This window comes from Orbilia oligospora (genome assembly GCF_000225545.1).
Source record: "Orbilia oligospora ATCC 24927 unplaced genomic scaffold scaffold00004, whole genome shotgun sequence".
Taxonomy (NCBI): domain Eukaryota; kingdom Fungi; phylum Ascomycota; class Orbiliomycetes; order Orbiliales; family Orbiliaceae; genus Orbilia; species Orbilia oligospora.
Window position 1 is genome coordinate 1,373,319 of NW_011645561.1, and position 16,367 is coordinate 1,389,685.

At 45.0% G+C, this 16,367-nt stretch overlaps 6 protein-coding genes across 6 annotated transcripts; 2 read left to right on the forward strand and 4 right to left on the reverse strand.

The window, feature by feature from the left end:
* Window positions 1-721: 721 nt before the first annotated feature.
* Window positions 722-1,656, reverse strand: AOL_s00004g401 (uncharacterized protein; the record flags this gene model as incomplete). Its single annotated transcript, XM_011119050.1, has 2 exons — window positions 722-1,343; window positions 1,589-1,656. 2 exons carry the CDS (start codon window positions 1,654-1,656, stop codon window positions 722-724), a joined length of 690 nt encoding a protein of 229 aa, XP_011117352.1.
* A 3,301-nt stretch (window positions 1,657-4,957) lies between these two features.
* Window positions 4,958-5,477, reverse strand: AOL_s00004g402 (uncharacterized protein; the record flags this gene model as incomplete). The annotated part of the gene is made up of 2 exons (XM_011119051.1): window positions 4,958-5,299; window positions 5,397-5,477. 2 exons carry the CDS (start codon window positions 5,475-5,477, stop codon window positions 4,958-4,960), a joined length of 423 nt encoding a protein of 140 aa, XP_011117353.1.
* Window positions 5,478-6,137: 660 nt separating this feature from the next.
* Window positions 6,138-6,564, reverse strand: AOL_s00004g403 (uncharacterized protein; the record flags this gene model as incomplete). Its single annotated transcript, XM_011119052.1, has 2 exons — window positions 6,138-6,401; window positions 6,493-6,564. 2 exons carry the CDS (start codon window positions 6,562-6,564, stop codon window positions 6,138-6,140), a joined length of 336 nt encoding a protein of 111 aa, XP_011117354.1.
* Window positions 6,565-7,263: 699 nt separating this feature from the next.
* On the forward strand, window positions 7,264-7,944 carry AOL_s00004g404 (uncharacterized protein; the record flags this gene model as incomplete). The annotated part of the gene is made up of 2 exons (XM_011119053.1): window positions 7,264-7,344; window positions 7,570-7,944. 2 exons carry the CDS (start codon window positions 7,264-7,266, stop codon window positions 7,942-7,944), a joined length of 456 nt encoding a protein of 151 aa, XP_011117355.1.
* An 858-nt stretch (window positions 7,945-8,802) lies between these two features.
* Window positions 8,803-10,480, forward strand: AOL_s00004g405 (uncharacterized protein; the record flags this gene model as incomplete). Its single annotated transcript, XM_011119054.1, has 6 exons — window positions 8,803-8,966; window positions 9,031-9,074; window positions 9,129-9,207; window positions 9,261-9,305; window positions 9,360-9,465; window positions 9,515-10,480. The coding sequence occupies 6 exons, from the start codon at window positions 8,803-8,805 to the stop codon at window positions 10,478-10,480; spliced, it is 1,404 nt and encodes a 467-aa protein (XP_011117356.1).
* Window positions 10,481-10,820: 340 nt separating this feature from the next.
* On the reverse strand, window positions 10,821-14,572 carry AOL_s00004g406 (uncharacterized protein; the record flags this gene model as incomplete). Its single annotated transcript, XM_011119055.1, has 6 exons — window positions 10,821-11,386; window positions 11,451-12,539; window positions 12,598-12,815; window positions 12,891-13,452; window positions 13,512-14,195; window positions 14,263-14,572. The coding sequence occupies 6 exons, from the start codon at window positions 14,570-14,572 to the stop codon at window positions 10,821-10,823; spliced, it is 3,429 nt and encodes a 1,142-aa protein (XP_011117357.1).
* Between the last annotated feature and the right edge of the window lie 1,795 nt (window positions 14,573-16,367).

The window sequence follows — 16,367 nt, forward strand, 5'->3', positions numbered from 1 at the left end:
TTCTGATAGCGGATCTGTACCAGCTGTATACGGCCTATTAAAACGGGAAATACTCACTCCCACGGCTGAAATTGTTCTCAAGGGAGGTGCTCGATCTACGATCGATACGATTGGTTGTACAGGGAATAGATGTCGGTATGTACAGTACATGCAAGGTACGATGGACCGGAATCGGGCTCAATCAGAGCTTCTCTATGATCAAGACTGGTCGACGAAAGGAATCGTGTATAGAAGTAATATATATCCAGAAACAGCAGCTATGGTTTAAAACCCAGGTATCAAAACTAAGTAAGTTGTAAAGAAACAAAAAAAAAAAAAAAAAGCCGAATTGGCGGATAGCAGGGTCTACTAAACAGCATGCTCGCAAAAAATACAAGACAAGAAAGGATAAAGGTTTTAAACTAGTACCGACCGGGGAATGTCGGAGTTGCAGAATACCATGCGGCACCTATAAAAAAAATTGAAAGGGATCGGGCTTCTAGAATGACATCGGGAGAGAAAGGGAAGAAGGAGGAGGAGCACAGGGATTTAATTAAAGGGAGCCCAGGGAAGATAGGAACTGGTGTGGATCGAGGGTATAAAATGTAGGTGTTCGTAGCCAGAAATCGAAGTACTTGTATATCCTCTTGTTTTCCGAGGAGTCAACTGAAGAGTATGGTGAACTGTGGGCCGGCGATATTAGACGGTATGGGAAGACCAATAACAATTGCCAGGCCTAAGGTCAGAGGTCTTCTGGCGGTTCAAAATCTTTCAATTCCTTCTTGAGATAATCAACCAGTGTTTGTGCTGTCACTTTGAGAACCCCCATTGCCCCTCCACTACTGAGGCCTCCACTGCCAGCCGCCGACGTTGGTCCTCCGGGTCCGGGTCCCGGCCGAAGTGACGGTCCGACGCCTCTGGAAGATCCAGCCCCGGGGTCGTGATCCGAACCCTCGTTCGAGTGTTGACTTGAACTCGACGACGGATGCCCGGTCCCTTGCTTTCCAATCATCCCAAGAAGCATTCTCGGCGAGACAAGCTGTATGTGAAGGTTATACTCCGTTAATTCCACAGTGAGAGTCTTGACATGGTCCTGGCTTCCAGAAGATCCCGACTTAGAGTTAGAGCTCGAGCTCGAGCTAGCCGCCACGTTTGTTGGTACTCGTCCGGACGATGTCGAAGGAGTCGGTACGGCATCTTGTGGTACGGAAGGTATCGCCTTTTTTAGAAGACCATCAGTGGCTACGCGTTCGTACGTGGACCAGATATTCGCAGCCAGAGCAGCGTGTACTCTCGCCTTCTTGGCATCTGTAGAATTCGGTGGGGCGGACGATGCTAATAGGTTGCCTGACGGTGTGAACAAGCTAGGTTATATGGACAAATCTGTTAGTAATAGAAACCGGACAGGCCGACGGAACCACGCAGCTAGGTTGTAGAAGGTGGGAGGGGAGGGGAGGTGAGGGGAGTGGAAGTAGAAGTGGAAGTTGAAGATCGAGGAAAGAAAAAGGATGGTGGAGTGGTGTTTGTGCAGATTGTCCCTGCCCACATCTTGTTTCTTATTTTTTTATTTTATTTTATTTATTTTTATTTGATTGTTCTCGCAACTTACATTACCGAAGACACGTGCTCTGATAGCGACTGTGAGAGCAGCGCATTTAGCGGCTTTGTCTTGAGCATTTGGAGAAGACCGATGAGAAGGAGGTTATTGAACAGAAGTCGCTCTTGGTAATGTAATGTAACGGGTGCAGTTTAGTTGCATGTAAAGCCTTGGATTTCTCGAGTAAACGTAATGTCGTAAGAATTTAAGGAAGAATTAGAATTATTCAACCGAAAAGGTTTTTGGGCAGGCCGGTCTGGTCTGGTCTGGTTCGGTCTGGTCTGGTCTGGTCTGGGGGTTGGTGACAACTTCAACTTTATTAAGTAAGTAACGTTCCGCACAAAACAGCTGATAACTGAAATCAAAATGTAATCGATGGGCGAGGTTTTATCGATTAGAAATTAATATTTCAATACGTAAGTACTTCTTCTTCTTCTTCCTCTTCTTCCTGATAAATTGGCAAGTAAAGGCTAGAGGGGAGGGCAAGACAGGCAAGAAGGAAAAAAAAAAAAAAAAAAGAATCGTATCGATCCCTGTTTAGCCGCAATGAAGCCTTGCAAGAGATGTTGGATTTCGACGCCTGCTAACTGTCGACTCGTCCCAGAGACTCGTTCGCAACTTATATTAGCATGAGCTATGCATACAAGCGGATACTTTTGTGGCCCTCGCCTCTGGTGATGCACTGGGTCCAAGTCCGTCGACCCTGAGTCCATGCAATCTTGCTACCTAGCCCCCCAGAAAGCGAACTAGCTGGTCGTACACCCTTGAAAGATCGGATTTCCAACCAGAAAATGCAAAGAAGTGGGGACCTCGTGGGAAAAAAGAAAGAAGAAAGAAGCAATGGCTGCTCAGGCAGGTGGTGCTACAGAAAACTCACAAGAGTGCTTTCCTAAGCAGTATATAATATCAGGTAATGAATTGGTGAAATTGAAGTCGTTTGAAGTTATGGGACCCCACGATACTTGGTCATATGCACAAATGCCCACGCTGGTGAGTCTCACGATTCTTTTTATAGACTATCTGCTAACGTCGTGCGATCTTTTTCTAGTCGACTCCTTCTACGGTACCTCCGGGGATCTCCCCTTCCTGAGAAGGGATTCCTCGACAAGCCGGCAAGATGCAGAGCAGATGCACTGCGCTGCAGTACTGTCCACTGGGCTCCGGTGCACTTAACGGGAGAGCTCGAATCAAATACATATATAGTTCGCTCGTTAAAAGGCCGCGAAGCCTGCACCCTCTTCCGCTGTTCTAAGATGGAAATCTTGAATTTTCACGAAAAGGGCAGCGTGGGAGTACAACAAAAGAACAACGGAAAAAGAAATATCCGGCTGCCTTGATCTTGAAATATTAATATTCGGTTCTGATCAAACTGCATCATAATCATCAGATCGAGCGCTTTAGGGTGGATATAAGCAGAGCCTATAGCCCTATTTTCCCCTAATATCGCAGAACTTCATTCGTTGGGGTACTTCTCCGATTGGAAAACAGACCCACGCCATTGGGTCTGGACCCATAAGCTTTCCCGCTAGCTTAAGGCGGTTTAGATGAGTTGACGGAGTATCAGAAACGGAGAGCAGGCTTCTTCCTTGTTGAGCCTCAAATTGACTGGGCTTGGTTGGAATCGACCCGAATTGATTCTCTCGAGCTTCAAGGTCTGCAGGAAGAAATGGCCCAGTGATATGACGCTGTGTTTTCGTCACTCGCTGATTGGAAAAGGTATTTTGACACCGAGCGACCAGACCCTTGGGATGTTAAGCTGAGCGATTTTTTTTTTGCTTTTAGTTAATATCGCGAAACATCGGTGAACTGGCATCGAAACCCGAGTTCGAGAGATTTCCAATATTTTCGCCGATGGATGTGAAATTTGGACCCCCTAACCGAACCTACGTGCGTCTGAAGAACTTTTTTACATGTTTCAGAACTCGCCAGCCCATTGAAAGGGTTACTTTCGGGTTATGTGTCGGGCCTAGCGAATAAAGATCTTGTGTACCAATTGGCAGTATATTGTCTCCATACGCCCCAGTGGGACGCTGCACCGTGAGGATTTTGTGATTACCAACGTTTCGCCCGGATCAAGGAAACGTGTTTGCTGGTTTCTGGTGATATTGTTATTGGAAAGAAAGGAAATTCGGTCTAAAATTTCCGGTGTGAATGAACTTGCAGTTTTTTTTTTAATTTAGAATATGGGGCATGTGCCTTAATATATCGGTGTCTCATATCTCAGGTTTACCATAGTTATTGGTAGCCTAACGGTATCTTCAACAATTTAGCTCAGAACTCCAGCATCGACTTTCTGATCTGGGATTTTGCTCCCGAATTATTGGCATGGCTGGATTTACAAACGGGAAAATCCGTTTTTACCATACTCCTAGCTGTCAAATATTCTCGGCATGGTGGAATACTATTTGTAGATTCGTTCAACTAGTTGACAGTGTGTTTAACGTACTTCTATGCATTGCCTGTGGCCAAACTGGTCGATCCCGGCACTGAAAGATCCAGAATAATCAGCAAATCAAAGACATAGCTCGCCAACTTGTCGCCTAATTTTAAGTAGCTAGGCGAAAATCGAAAAAAAATCTTGTCCGGAACCCTTCCCTCGTATAGCTAGCTGCCGGGTCGAATCCGGTACCCTAGCTTATCGAGCTCCGAACAGGAGAATTGAAAAGAAAGAAAAAATTTTGCATAGGCGCATATGCATGCCGCAGACTTCTTAGATGTTCTGGAAGCCTTTTGAAAGCTTTTTCTTTCTTAGATGAGGAGTATCCTTGCCCTATAGGATGAGAGCTATATAATTGAAGCTTCTAGGTCGGAACCGAATGGCATGGATTTTATATAGTTTAAACCGTTTGAAAATTCGAAAATTCCGTCTGATGTTTAGGTACCTAGTCGTATAATTCTAGAATTGGGAAAAATTAGGACTGAATTAGAGGTATTAACTTTGAGAAGTCAATATCAGAGATTTTCACGAGGGCGTACGCCTGGTGAGGCGAGGTCCGATTCCGGGGAAATTTCATTGATTGTTTCTCGCAATTAGGCCGAGTTGACCTATTGACGATGCTCATATATATCTGTTCGGATACATGAGCTAATAATGAATTAGAGTGAAGAAAATTATACTAAGTGAAAATTAGTACCCTAGTTAATTCTAACAATGCATGCCATGTTGTTAACTTCGGATGAAATTGAAGTAGCATTTTTGAACTCGAGGACATTTATGACTAGGTCTAGTTTGAAGTTTATGAAAAGTTGACAGCGATCTTTCAAAATCCAACATCATATATAACTTAATAAGCCTCTAGATATTATAGCCAAAGGGATACTATTATCCATTAGTATACACCCAGTCAAAGCCGTTGGCTGTGAATTGTGACTCCCTTAGGATTATACGGAAGAAGTTGGTTTCTTTTTCTTGACTTTAACATCATTTGACGCAGGGACCTTCGAGGCAGAGCTCCTAGTAACTCGGCCCGCTTTATCGGTACCATCGGTAAGTTTATTTTCTGCGGATCCGACCCTTTTTATGTGCGTTTTTGTGCTCGGTTCTTTCGAGGGGTCTTTTAGGGCTATATCTTTGGCTTGCTTTTCAACTGTCTTCTCTTCCTCCTTTTTGGATATAACTGGTCTGGTGCCATGTTTGGAGTTAATTCTCGACAGCCTTGCCCGAGCTCTGCCATCGTTGGCGTAGTTAGCCGCTTTCGCGACGGCGGTGTAGTCTATTTCACCCTATATTAAACATTTAGTGTTAGTAGTCAGGTATGTATATATGGTACAACTAATGTATGTCTCTATAGTATAGCAAAGTTTCTGTATACCAACTTACATCTGAAATAGAATCGATACAACATAGTAAAAACTCTAAATCGCTGAGTATTTGTTTGGGAGAAGATCCGGAGCTCGACATGCTAGGGCTCTCTAGGAAATTTGCTTAGATAAGGATTTCAGAACTAGACTTAAGAAATTGTGTCTAGGGCTATAGGGTATCTAGTACTTTGGTAAATGCTAGACTCGCCGTGTTTCTGGAATAGGTACTGGGTGAACTTAAGATGATAGGATCTACGCAGCTACGGGCTATTTATACCCCGGCTTTTGGGGGGTTGGAATTCCGGGATGTAGTATAGATGTAATGTCTGGCTCATTCCATGACCGGCATGTGTGTGAATCTATGCAATATATATTTTAGAACTGTTAAGTGGAAAACATGGTTTAAATTTCGGTCAGCATGAATTAATGGCGAAAAACTTATATGCGGGTTCAATACCTAGGTAATTATAGAATTTCAACGTTCTTATGGCATTTAATTTCATATAATACCTGTCACTTTAATAAAATCAAGGATACATCGGAACCTTTCACTCTCCCAATTACAACTACCATATATCTGAGGATTGAAGATTGAGGTAATCGATTATTCGAAGACAGAAAGAAGGAAAGAAATAATTCAAAGCAAAAAGATAAAAGATCCAGAGAAACGTGCCATCTTTTCATGAGCTTCAACCCCCTCATCTGCTAACTACTTCTTGAAGTTGTTCTATATTCATAGCCACCCGACGGATACTGATGATTATTCTCCATCCTCAGCCTTCTTGTCTTCGTTTTCATATTTCGAAGTGGTTTCTTCGATTTTTCTTTTCTTTCCACGCTTAGCCTTTGGCTTCTCGTCCGTTTCTTTGACTTTCTTGACTTGGGAGCTAGTATTATCGGCCTTGGCCTCTTTTTCATCCTTTTTTTCTTGAAGTTTTTTTCGTAAGTTACGCATGCGGTTTGCTGCGACAGCGGCGGAGGCGTAGCCAAGGTCTTTTGCGACTTTGTCAAAGTTGATCTTAAGCTGTTAGTAGAATAGTGGAAATTAGTTTTAAGAAGTCCTTTATATCACTATCCAGAAGTGTATATATCATGATATCAGATAAGGGACTTACATCGCCGTGGACATGTTCGATACAGCGGAGAAGGAACTCCTGATCACTGACGGAATTGGAATTGGAAACCATTCTGAAATAGCTATGGTATCTTAAAGAATTTGAGAAAGAGTCCGAAGATGTTTTATCTTAGGCTGCACAGCTGTATTTGTAGTGTGCCTGTCGATATATCAACAATATCGATATTGTGGCTAGAGATGTTGCAAGTTGGATTTATGATGGAACTTGAGGTCTGTTGTAAAGATCTTGATGAACAAGAAATATTCTTACTTTTTGGAACTAGTCACAATAGGCTTTTATCTATAGTGGAAGCATATGGTAGATTTCCTTCGGATAGATGTAGAATGTTCAAGATTCAGGCATCTAACTGCGAACGGTCCTCGTCTATAGTCTATGGGTTTCTATGACATGCATCGTCCAGTCAAGCGGCACCTGACATTAATTGCATTATCTATTGTACTAGTGCCCGCGATCCTTGTAGAAAGCCCTAACCGAAGTTTGAAAATATCTTGATATCACTCGAAGCAACTTGATATAAAATTCGTCTATCTTCCAATATAATTTAATATGCCAGGCCTTCCAGAAAGTCATCTTCGAGCACTCCAAAATACAACCTCCAACAACACGCATCTTTCAACCTCAAAACCAAGTCATATTCATTAAATTTCCCAGTTTGGCGTGAATTATTCAGCCAAGTTCTTGGTATTTATTTTGTCCATTTACTACGGTCGTATAGCTGCTTAGCTAAGAGTAAGAAAGCTTAACAAAAAAATGTCACGCGCTCACCCAGCCCCTGGCTCTGATACTATGAGAGAGCTGATCTTAATGCAGGCAATAATTAACGCATACAACGTAAGTCTACATACCTCTCTCTCTCCCCGCGGTATTCCACTTCAGGCAACTTGCATATTTACATCCATCTATGTCATGTTTATATAATTATTTGTGATCGAAAATATGTAAGATCGTGCATATACGCAGATATACGGCTCGGCCCCACATTCCGCTATTCTGATCATGTGTAGTCGACATGCATGAAGCAAGGGGTTGCATAAATTGACTGACTGATTTGAATAGGCACCTCCAAAATTTGATATCGCCGCAAAGGCTCTGGGGATTACTGTACATGCAGTTTCGGGGCGCTACAATCGTCTCAAAAAGAAAGTTGAAGCTGCCGGTCTCTCTCACCCGCTTTATGACATTGGAGAAGATGGGCAACCCATCAAGCGGGGGAGGGGGAGGCCTCCCAAGAGGCTCAAGACTCTCGCTTCAGACAAAGCTGTGCCCGCGGTATTTGCACAGGACCATGATGATGACGAAGATGACCCAGAGGCTCCGGGAGCAACGGTAGTTAACTCAACGACTGGGAATTCTAAGGTTGCCAAAAGTGGGGATAGGATCGTAAAACTGGAATATCCATCCTCAGACGGCGAAGGTTCTTTGGATACTTAAATCGTAATCCCCCCTAAACCTACTAATATCGGGACTCTATGTAGAGGGGAATGCAAATTACTCGGCCTTTATGGAGTTAGAAAAAAAGGATTTCCGTTTCTTTCGTTATTTTTTTCCCCCTTTCCAGTCGACTTGCAACTTGGCTCCAAATGGTATTTGGGAAGGGAGGACTAGTTAAGCTATGAATGACGCTCATTTGATCTGGTTTTAAAATTTGGTTACGCATATGGAGGGAGTAGGGGTAGAATATATCATTTATCAGCATGAAGACACTATCGATATGTCGACCTTAGTTTCAAGTCACGGATGGGAGATCGGGAACTGGGTATTTATTTTATTCGTCAGTAGGTGGTCGTACCGTGCTCAAAAAATTTCACTATGACTTAAATGGTGAATCTGCATGCAAGCATGGCATGGAATAATGATAACTTCAATTATTGCTCCCAACTGTAAAGTTCAATTCGAATTCAACTGAAGATCCATGGATCCAATCTCGTGCTTAAGCGCTTAAGCTAGATCGAGCTTGAGGGTATTGATATCGATATATAGTGGAGCTTGGATGTGTTGAGCTGTTGTGGATGGATTTGGTGATCTACAAACAGGGTTGCTGCTGTTCGGCAAGACCACCTCTCCCAAACTCCGTCATACCTTAAGCACCCTCACTGAATAAGCCTCACCCACGAGCTGTCGACAGCTTCATCGATCAACCTAGCGTTCCAATTTCTCGAACTCTGAATCAGTTAAGCCGGGCAGATTAAGCCATCGCTATATCTCGGAGTACTGCTCTCGTAGGCCCTGGTCTACTACCGCTATTGCCACCGGGCATCCCTTACGCTGCACACCGTACACATACACAAGATGTCTGCTCGTCGCGCAACCCCGTCAGCAGACAAAGCCGCGAAAAACCAAGCCGTCATAAAGGAACTGCTCAAGTTACCTAAGAACAAGCATTGCGCCGATTGCAAGAGAAATGCGCATCCGAGATGGGCTAGCTGGAACCTGGGGGTCTTCGTCTGTATAAGGTCAGCTCAGGGGACTTCATATGCCCCTAAACAGGATATTCACTGACGACCTGGGGTCCTATAGATGTTCTGGTATACACAGGGGAATGGGAACTCATATCAGCAGAGGTATGGGAATCTAGGTTCGGGTCGTTTGCAGAGCTTATTCACTGACGGTCGCAGTAAAATCGGTGGATCTCGACTCATGGACGGATGAACAGCTCCAAAGCGTTTTAAGATGGGGAAACTCGAGGGCTAACAAGTATGGGAAACTCCAATTTTTGATATTAACTACTGGTTGCTGATATTTTGTAGATACTGGGAAGCCAAGCTTGCACCTGGGCACGTGCCATCCGAATCGTAAGCTCCAAGTCGGCCCCTAAGAGCTATCCCAGCATATTGACGAGCAAATAGAAAAATAGAGAATTTTATTCGGACGAAGTATGAATCTAAGAGATGGGTTATGGAAGGTGGAATGCCAGATCCATCCTCGTTGGATGACTCGGATGCTGAGGATACTGTAAGTGTCAAGGTCTGACAGATTTCTAGATCCTGAGCTGATTAGACAGCCGCTGGGTGTTGTAAAGAAGAAGCAGGAAGCCCACGCTGCGTCCTCGCCGCCACCAGCGAGGAGGCCACCGCCAAATTTATTCGATGCAGACCCGATTGCGCCACCTACAAAAACGGCAAAATCTCCACCACCTGCTGCGCCTGTGGTACCGGCCCAGCAAGCTCAGAAGCCTGCACCCAAACCCGCGGATTCTCTCCTCGGCCTTGACTTTTTTGGACCAGCGCCAACTGGATCTCCCCGTTCAGCATCTGCGGGATCGAACCCTGCTAGTGCATCTGGCGGATCCACTAGACCAGATTTGAATCGATCAATCCTCTCACTTTACTCGTCGGCACCTAAACAAACTCAACGAGCGCATCAGCACACTAACTCTGGAAGCTTTGGAGGACTCGGGTCGCCGACAATGCAATCACCAACAAACAATACTGGTGTAAATGATTTGTCCGGTGCCTTTGGTGATCTGACTTTCGCGGCAGCCCCTGCTCCCCAACCAGCTGCGGCCCCTGCCCCCCTTAAGCCTTCGCCCTTTGCCAATCTCACAGCTGGTATGATGAAGTCGACACCAACGACTTCATACAATGGAGGCAGCAATGCCTTCTCAAATTTTGGTTCGGCAACTGTGACAAAACCTGCAGCTACTTCGTCATCTATGGGAGATTTGTTTGACCTCGGTTCTACTCCATCCTATCAACAAAAACCGGCCCAGCCTCAACCTTCGAGTAACCTTGGACTAGGGAATGCATGGGCCTCGTCCCCATCTTCCAATAATAATAGCGGAGGATCCGCTGGTTTCAATTGGAGTACTCCTTCAACGACAACAGCCTCTAGGCCACCACCAAAACCCGCTGTTGCCGACGATGACGACTTTGGAGCCTTTTCATCTGGTGGATTTTCTAGCAACCCCCCGGCTAACAAACCAGCGGTAAAGTATGACGACGATATTTTCAAGAACGTCTGGGGCTAGGTCTTTGGGGTTCGTATGGAAGTTTGGTATTCGAGACTGTGCAGTGTAGCTAGTGTTCATAGGCGAATGTGTATTGCATCGATTCTCTATTTCTCCTGTATCTTTTTGCTCGGGAATCTTAGATATTAATCCGTATCGTACATTGATACTTCAATTCATTCCAAAAAAGATTGGGTACGTATTTCTAGGTGGTTCGGGTCCTTTGATCATCTGTCGACGTCCGTTGTAGAAGGTATTCATATTTCGTATACTAAAAATACAACAAGGGTAACAACACAGACATTTCTTGTTCTAATTACAGAAATGGTAATAGTGAGTTATAGGGGTCCACTATCTATATCTAGATCCCATTTGGATTCGGTGGCGGATGTGCAGGATTGATATAATATGGCGGTGACAGCCCGTTCGCCGCAGGGTTATACTGTGTTTCCCATCCTGGGTGAGCGGTCTCGCCGTTCGTTAACCTCCAAGCTGTTGCATGATTTCCCCATTGGAAAGCCCACGAGCCATCTGTATCAACAATACCTGGACGGTAGCTGAATACTCCACGTCTCGCTAATCCCGCCGTGATCTGTGTAAGATCGTAATCAAATTGTGTATCTGAGACAATATCAGTGGCGAGCCAAGATTCATTGTCGGGACATGCGAATATTTGGGCGCGGGCGTATCTTTCTTGTTCTGTTTCTGGGCGGCTGCGAGCTCCGAAAGTGTTCGGCCCGCCGTGGGTTTCTAGGGTGTTAGTGTGGAAGACATGTACGTAGTCTAGGTAAGCGTCGGCGCCGAAAACGGCTTGGCTGCCGCCTACGAAGCCACGGATATGGTAATGAAATACGGCATATCGGTCTGTGAGATGTTCTTGAAGCTCAGAGATCATATGGTTTGGTTCTCGTCCGAGGAGGTAGACAACTGTGTCATGTATTGTATTAGTAACCTGTCACCCCTTCTACTTTAGGATTGTTTTAAGGAATACCTTCAACTATAGTCCCTGTACCCTGGCGATATCCAAAGAAACGGAATAACTCTTGTCTAAGCCGGCCTTCGACAATGAGCCGCAAAAGTCTTCCAACGGTTGGAGCATCACCCCAATTAGCTATAACCCGATTTTCGTCGAAATATGTGGCATCGAGTTCGCCGATGAATGTTCTTTTCTTCATGGGCATCGGGGCGAGGGAAAGCCCGGAAAGAATAATACCCCCTTCCATACCGGAGACATCTCTGCGTAGTTTCCTCGGTCCGCCGTGAACATGGCATAGCTGAGTAGCAGTTCCTAATACACGGTTGATGTACGAAAATGGGCTTGTCAGGCAGAACAGTCTCATGAGTTCTTGTACACGGTCACGGCCAGGGTAGGCTCTTAACCACCGTCCAAGAACATCAGTTGTGAGGCCAGTTCTGAAAACTGCAAGGTCGTTCCATTGATCCCGGATTTGACGTTGTAAGGCGTCGAGTGCTCCAGATGTAGCCACAAGTGCCAAAAGGTATAGATATTCTTCGTTCTTACCACCCGAGAACTGTCGTTTGGATAGGGAGAGCGAGCTAGAGTTACCAGGTGAACGAGTTTTCTTCAAGGATGCGAATTCAGGTACGTGGACAATCTCTCGAGGATTTAGGATAATATGTGGTGCAGGGCATTGGTTGAGCCGTGAGTTCAAGAAGTCGTCCGCCCAGTCGCCGAATGCTATTGCCCGACGATCGATTTGGCTTACACTTCTTCCCGGTGGATCACAGCAGAATGCCTTGCAGCCACTGGTTCCGAAGCAATCCTTTTCCATGTAACTGGCTGTAACGAGATACTTCCCCAGTTCGCATGGTTGGTTACATTCAGGCTGCCATGCACAATTGGTAAAGGGTGGAGGCTGGTCACAGCAGAAGCTCTTTTGTCCGGATTGGCAGATCTGTTCTCCGCCGTCCCCATCTCTAGAGGAAACAAGTTCCGTTCTGCCAGAGGACCCACAGCCTCTCTTACAGAATGGAGAGGTACTATCCCAATGGCATTTACCGATAGCTTCGACACTCTTTCTGGGTTCGCAACATAGTGCGCGGTGGCCCATACTACAACCTGAACTGTATATCAGAGGATATTATTCGCAAATATAAGAACCAGGTTATGAACCAACCTTCTGTACTTGTCCCGACTTCAACCCAACCTTTGCTACACCCACCACCGCAGAGTCCGGTGTTCTCTGCACCCCAGTTCCAACTACCCCAGTTCCATTCGCAGCGGGGAACATCATTACTAGGGCAGCAGAACAATCTAGTCTGACCAGGACACCTTCTGTCTCCATCTACTTGATTCCCCTTTGAGTTTTGTGCAGGCGACATTCCATCAGGGCAGCTACATCACCCATGTGAATTAGTTTCTAGATCATATTCAGGCACTAAAGAATCGGGAAAACCGAGGGTAAAATACCTCGCACCACATGCAGCCCATCTACATGTACTAAGAGAATCAGTAACAGTAACAGATAGAGCAACGTTATTGTTAATCTCTATTCGTCCTGAACCGTTTGGCCCGGACAAAGCCTGTGCAGCTTGGCCATCTTTTGTATCAAGAGATGTACTCCAAACCATAGTACCACCTAGACAGTTGCTATTTGCATAGTCAACCTTAAGTTTGATAGTTTGCGCATCATCCCATGATACCCATTGCTTCGCTCCGTTTTGATTCCATGTCACCCATTTTACACCAGCTACCGGATCATAAGTAACAGGATTTCCGGCAGCTACTAGGCGAGTAATTTCGCTGTAGGAAAGGTATCCTGCAGCGGCTGTACAAGCTCCAGGAGGTGATGCGGCAGAAAAACGACAGCCTGGGGTTGTGCAAGCTGGATTCTCGAGCTGGAAGGCTCGACCGTAAAATCCAATACCCAAGACAATATTGTCCGGATTGATGTTATTCCGCCATAGAAGTTTCAGCATTTGGTCAATCTCTGTAAGATTGGTGTGTGCACCAATATATGGACCGGTCCAAACTAATCTACGTTAGATCTCGAGACAAAACTTAAAAGTTTCTCCAGGGGGGAATATTTACCGTTTTCTTTGTCCCATTCACCTCTAAGATCATAGCTCATAACATTAATCCAATCCACAACCTTCTCGATGTTTACGATATCAAAGTGCTGTAAATACCAGAAAGATGCAGGAATTGTTATAGTAATACCATAATTCCTACCCGCACGCTGGAATGCGGTTCTCATGTTCCGAAGCATTGTCACAAAGTTTGCCTTGTCAGCAGGCGTACCGCTTCTTTCTGGAGCTACCGGATATTCCCAATCAATATCCACACCATCAAATCCGTAAGTCGCCATGAACGAAATCAAAGAGTTAAAGAACTTATTTTGATTCGTAGTAGACCCCGCGACATCAGAGAAAGTAGTAGCAGTAGGTTGATCTGGGTCATTCATAGACCATCCTCCGATCGCAATATAGACCTTAAGTGCGGGATTGGCTTTTTTAAGACTAGTAAGTCTTTTGTAAAGACTTGGGTCATGTCCCATGGGCGATACTGCGAATGTGACGGGGTCAATGAATGCAAATGCGAAGTTTAGATGTGTATAAGCCTTCGCATTAATATCTTCTGGCCAGATGGCATCGCACCCCCTTCCTACACCCCAACTCTCCCAGTAACCAACTGTGCGCTTGGCAGAGGTCCTTTTAGAGATGGGACATGAAGGGCTTGCAATCACATTGCTGCCGCAAAATTCAGGAGTAGTACCTATGTTGATAAGTTAATATTCCACTTCGCTGTATATGTCTCTCTTGAGGTATCTTTGGATACTTACCGCAAAACCCAAATGGACTGCAGCAGACATTCAAAGGACAGTTTTGACTAGCAGACCATTGCATTCCCCAGCCAGGATTGCAAGCCGATTTACGATCGCAATCGCTAATGCAATTCTCAGCTGAACAAGAGGTAGGACCATAGCCGCACCAACCATCTTTGCTACAGCATCCTTCTTTACACCTTTTCGTAGGTGAGCAAGTGAAGTCTTGGGCAATTGTCGTTGTAATCAAGAATAAAAAAGTAAAGGTAATAATATTAAGAAATGAAAGAGGCCGCCAATTGTGGGGATTACCCGTTGTAGAAGCCATCTTGGAAATAGCCAACTTCAGGCCACTGGCTTGTTGATGCTGGAACTTGGTGAAGTAACTTGGCTATCATCAAGGGGGGCATGGTGTTTATACACTTAGGTACCTATCATAACAAAATGATAATTGACAAACGGTTAGACAGAACTGCGATGTCGGCATCAATTGATGATTTGCTATCGTAAGCCAACTGACTTCATGATGTTTGTAAATCCGAAGAAATCATTTTTCATTTCCGTTCCACTGAGCTCGTCGTGAGCGGAGTGCATGATCCCATGCTCTCAAAATATTGAACTTATGAAGCCAAGATTCGAAAAAATGATGACAATGCATTTTTTAGATGAAGAGTCTATCGCTTTGACACCGAGATCTTTTGACGCCGACGGGAATTGCGAACGTCTAGTGGTCAGAAAAACAAATACTAGATCCCGCATCTCACACGGGCCCACTTAATTCTTGACCGAAGATCTCCGGATAGGTCGGTATTCACGGTCTGGTTGGAAATAATATTTGCATATATGATGTACTTAAGTACTTGTATAGCCTCAACATCATCTGATCCTTGGACGACATGAAGGCTGACAAACTCATGTACATGGGGCCAAAACCCTCGGTAAGAACCTCGAGCTGTATATCCATGGTTTATTGTCTTTTTGAGGGGTATTCTGCATGAATCCTGTATAGAAAATCATGTTTAAGCCTCGATTCGAATTTCATTGCAGGGTGGTACAATGACTGACAAGGGTCTTGACGATATCGACGGCAAAATAGATCGATCAACATGCAATAGCGTGAAGGATTCGTCCATTCAGAGCTTGTAAATCTCTCAGAAAACCTCATTTAAAAGTACCAAGGTACACAAGGCAATATACATGGCGCTGATACCAAGACCGATTTGCGATGCAGGACGTTGCTTACTTTCTTGGCCTAAGTGCTTGTCATAACATGGTGTAAACGATAAAAGCTCGAGCGTCGACGAAATACGATAAGCTTGGAATCGGAACATGGGATATTGCTCGCTTACACGGTTCAACCGGAGTGCCGTGAATAGGGGGCGGGAGATGGGCGCCTTCCAGATCAATGTACGGGCCTGGCGGGTGGTTTGTACCATGGCCCACACTGCCATATGGCTCGTGCATATTTTAAAGATCACTAATCTGGCAGGGAAAACTTTTAACGAAGAAGTCAATCGATTAACCAATTCGTCCAATAGGATTTTGTATACGATGCCGGTGCAGATGAATCAGAATTCACAGAGCTCTCTTAATTCTAGGGCTTCGCGCGGTTCGGATGGAAACCAGAAAGTCGATGTTGGAAGAGTGCGAGTGGCGCTCTTGTCGGAATATCTGCAAGTAAGATGCCAAGGTAGGTTTGCGACAGGGTACCTTCGAATCTGCAGGTACCTGCAAGCTTGCGCTCCAACTCGAGCGCCGACGAAAATACAACAAGGGCACCTGATATATTTCTGTCTCACGTAAATTAGATTATCGATATGCAGCATGGAGCTATCCGGGGAGCTCTAGATCGTGGAATGGCCGATTATCATGGAGCTTCCTGGCCCAACCTGGGGGGCCGATTTCGCAGGCCGAAGACGTATCGATTGTAATACCAGTGGATTACAATTTGAAAATTGGGGCGTTATGGACTTATCACATTACGACCTATGGGTCCAAAAGCCATGCAAACTAGAAGTGAACGATTGTATGATGATGATGGCCATGTTAAAAGGATATATCGTCGAAGTATCCCATCTTCTACTCCTGAATGTTCGGCCAGGGCTCACAATTACAAGCGTTTT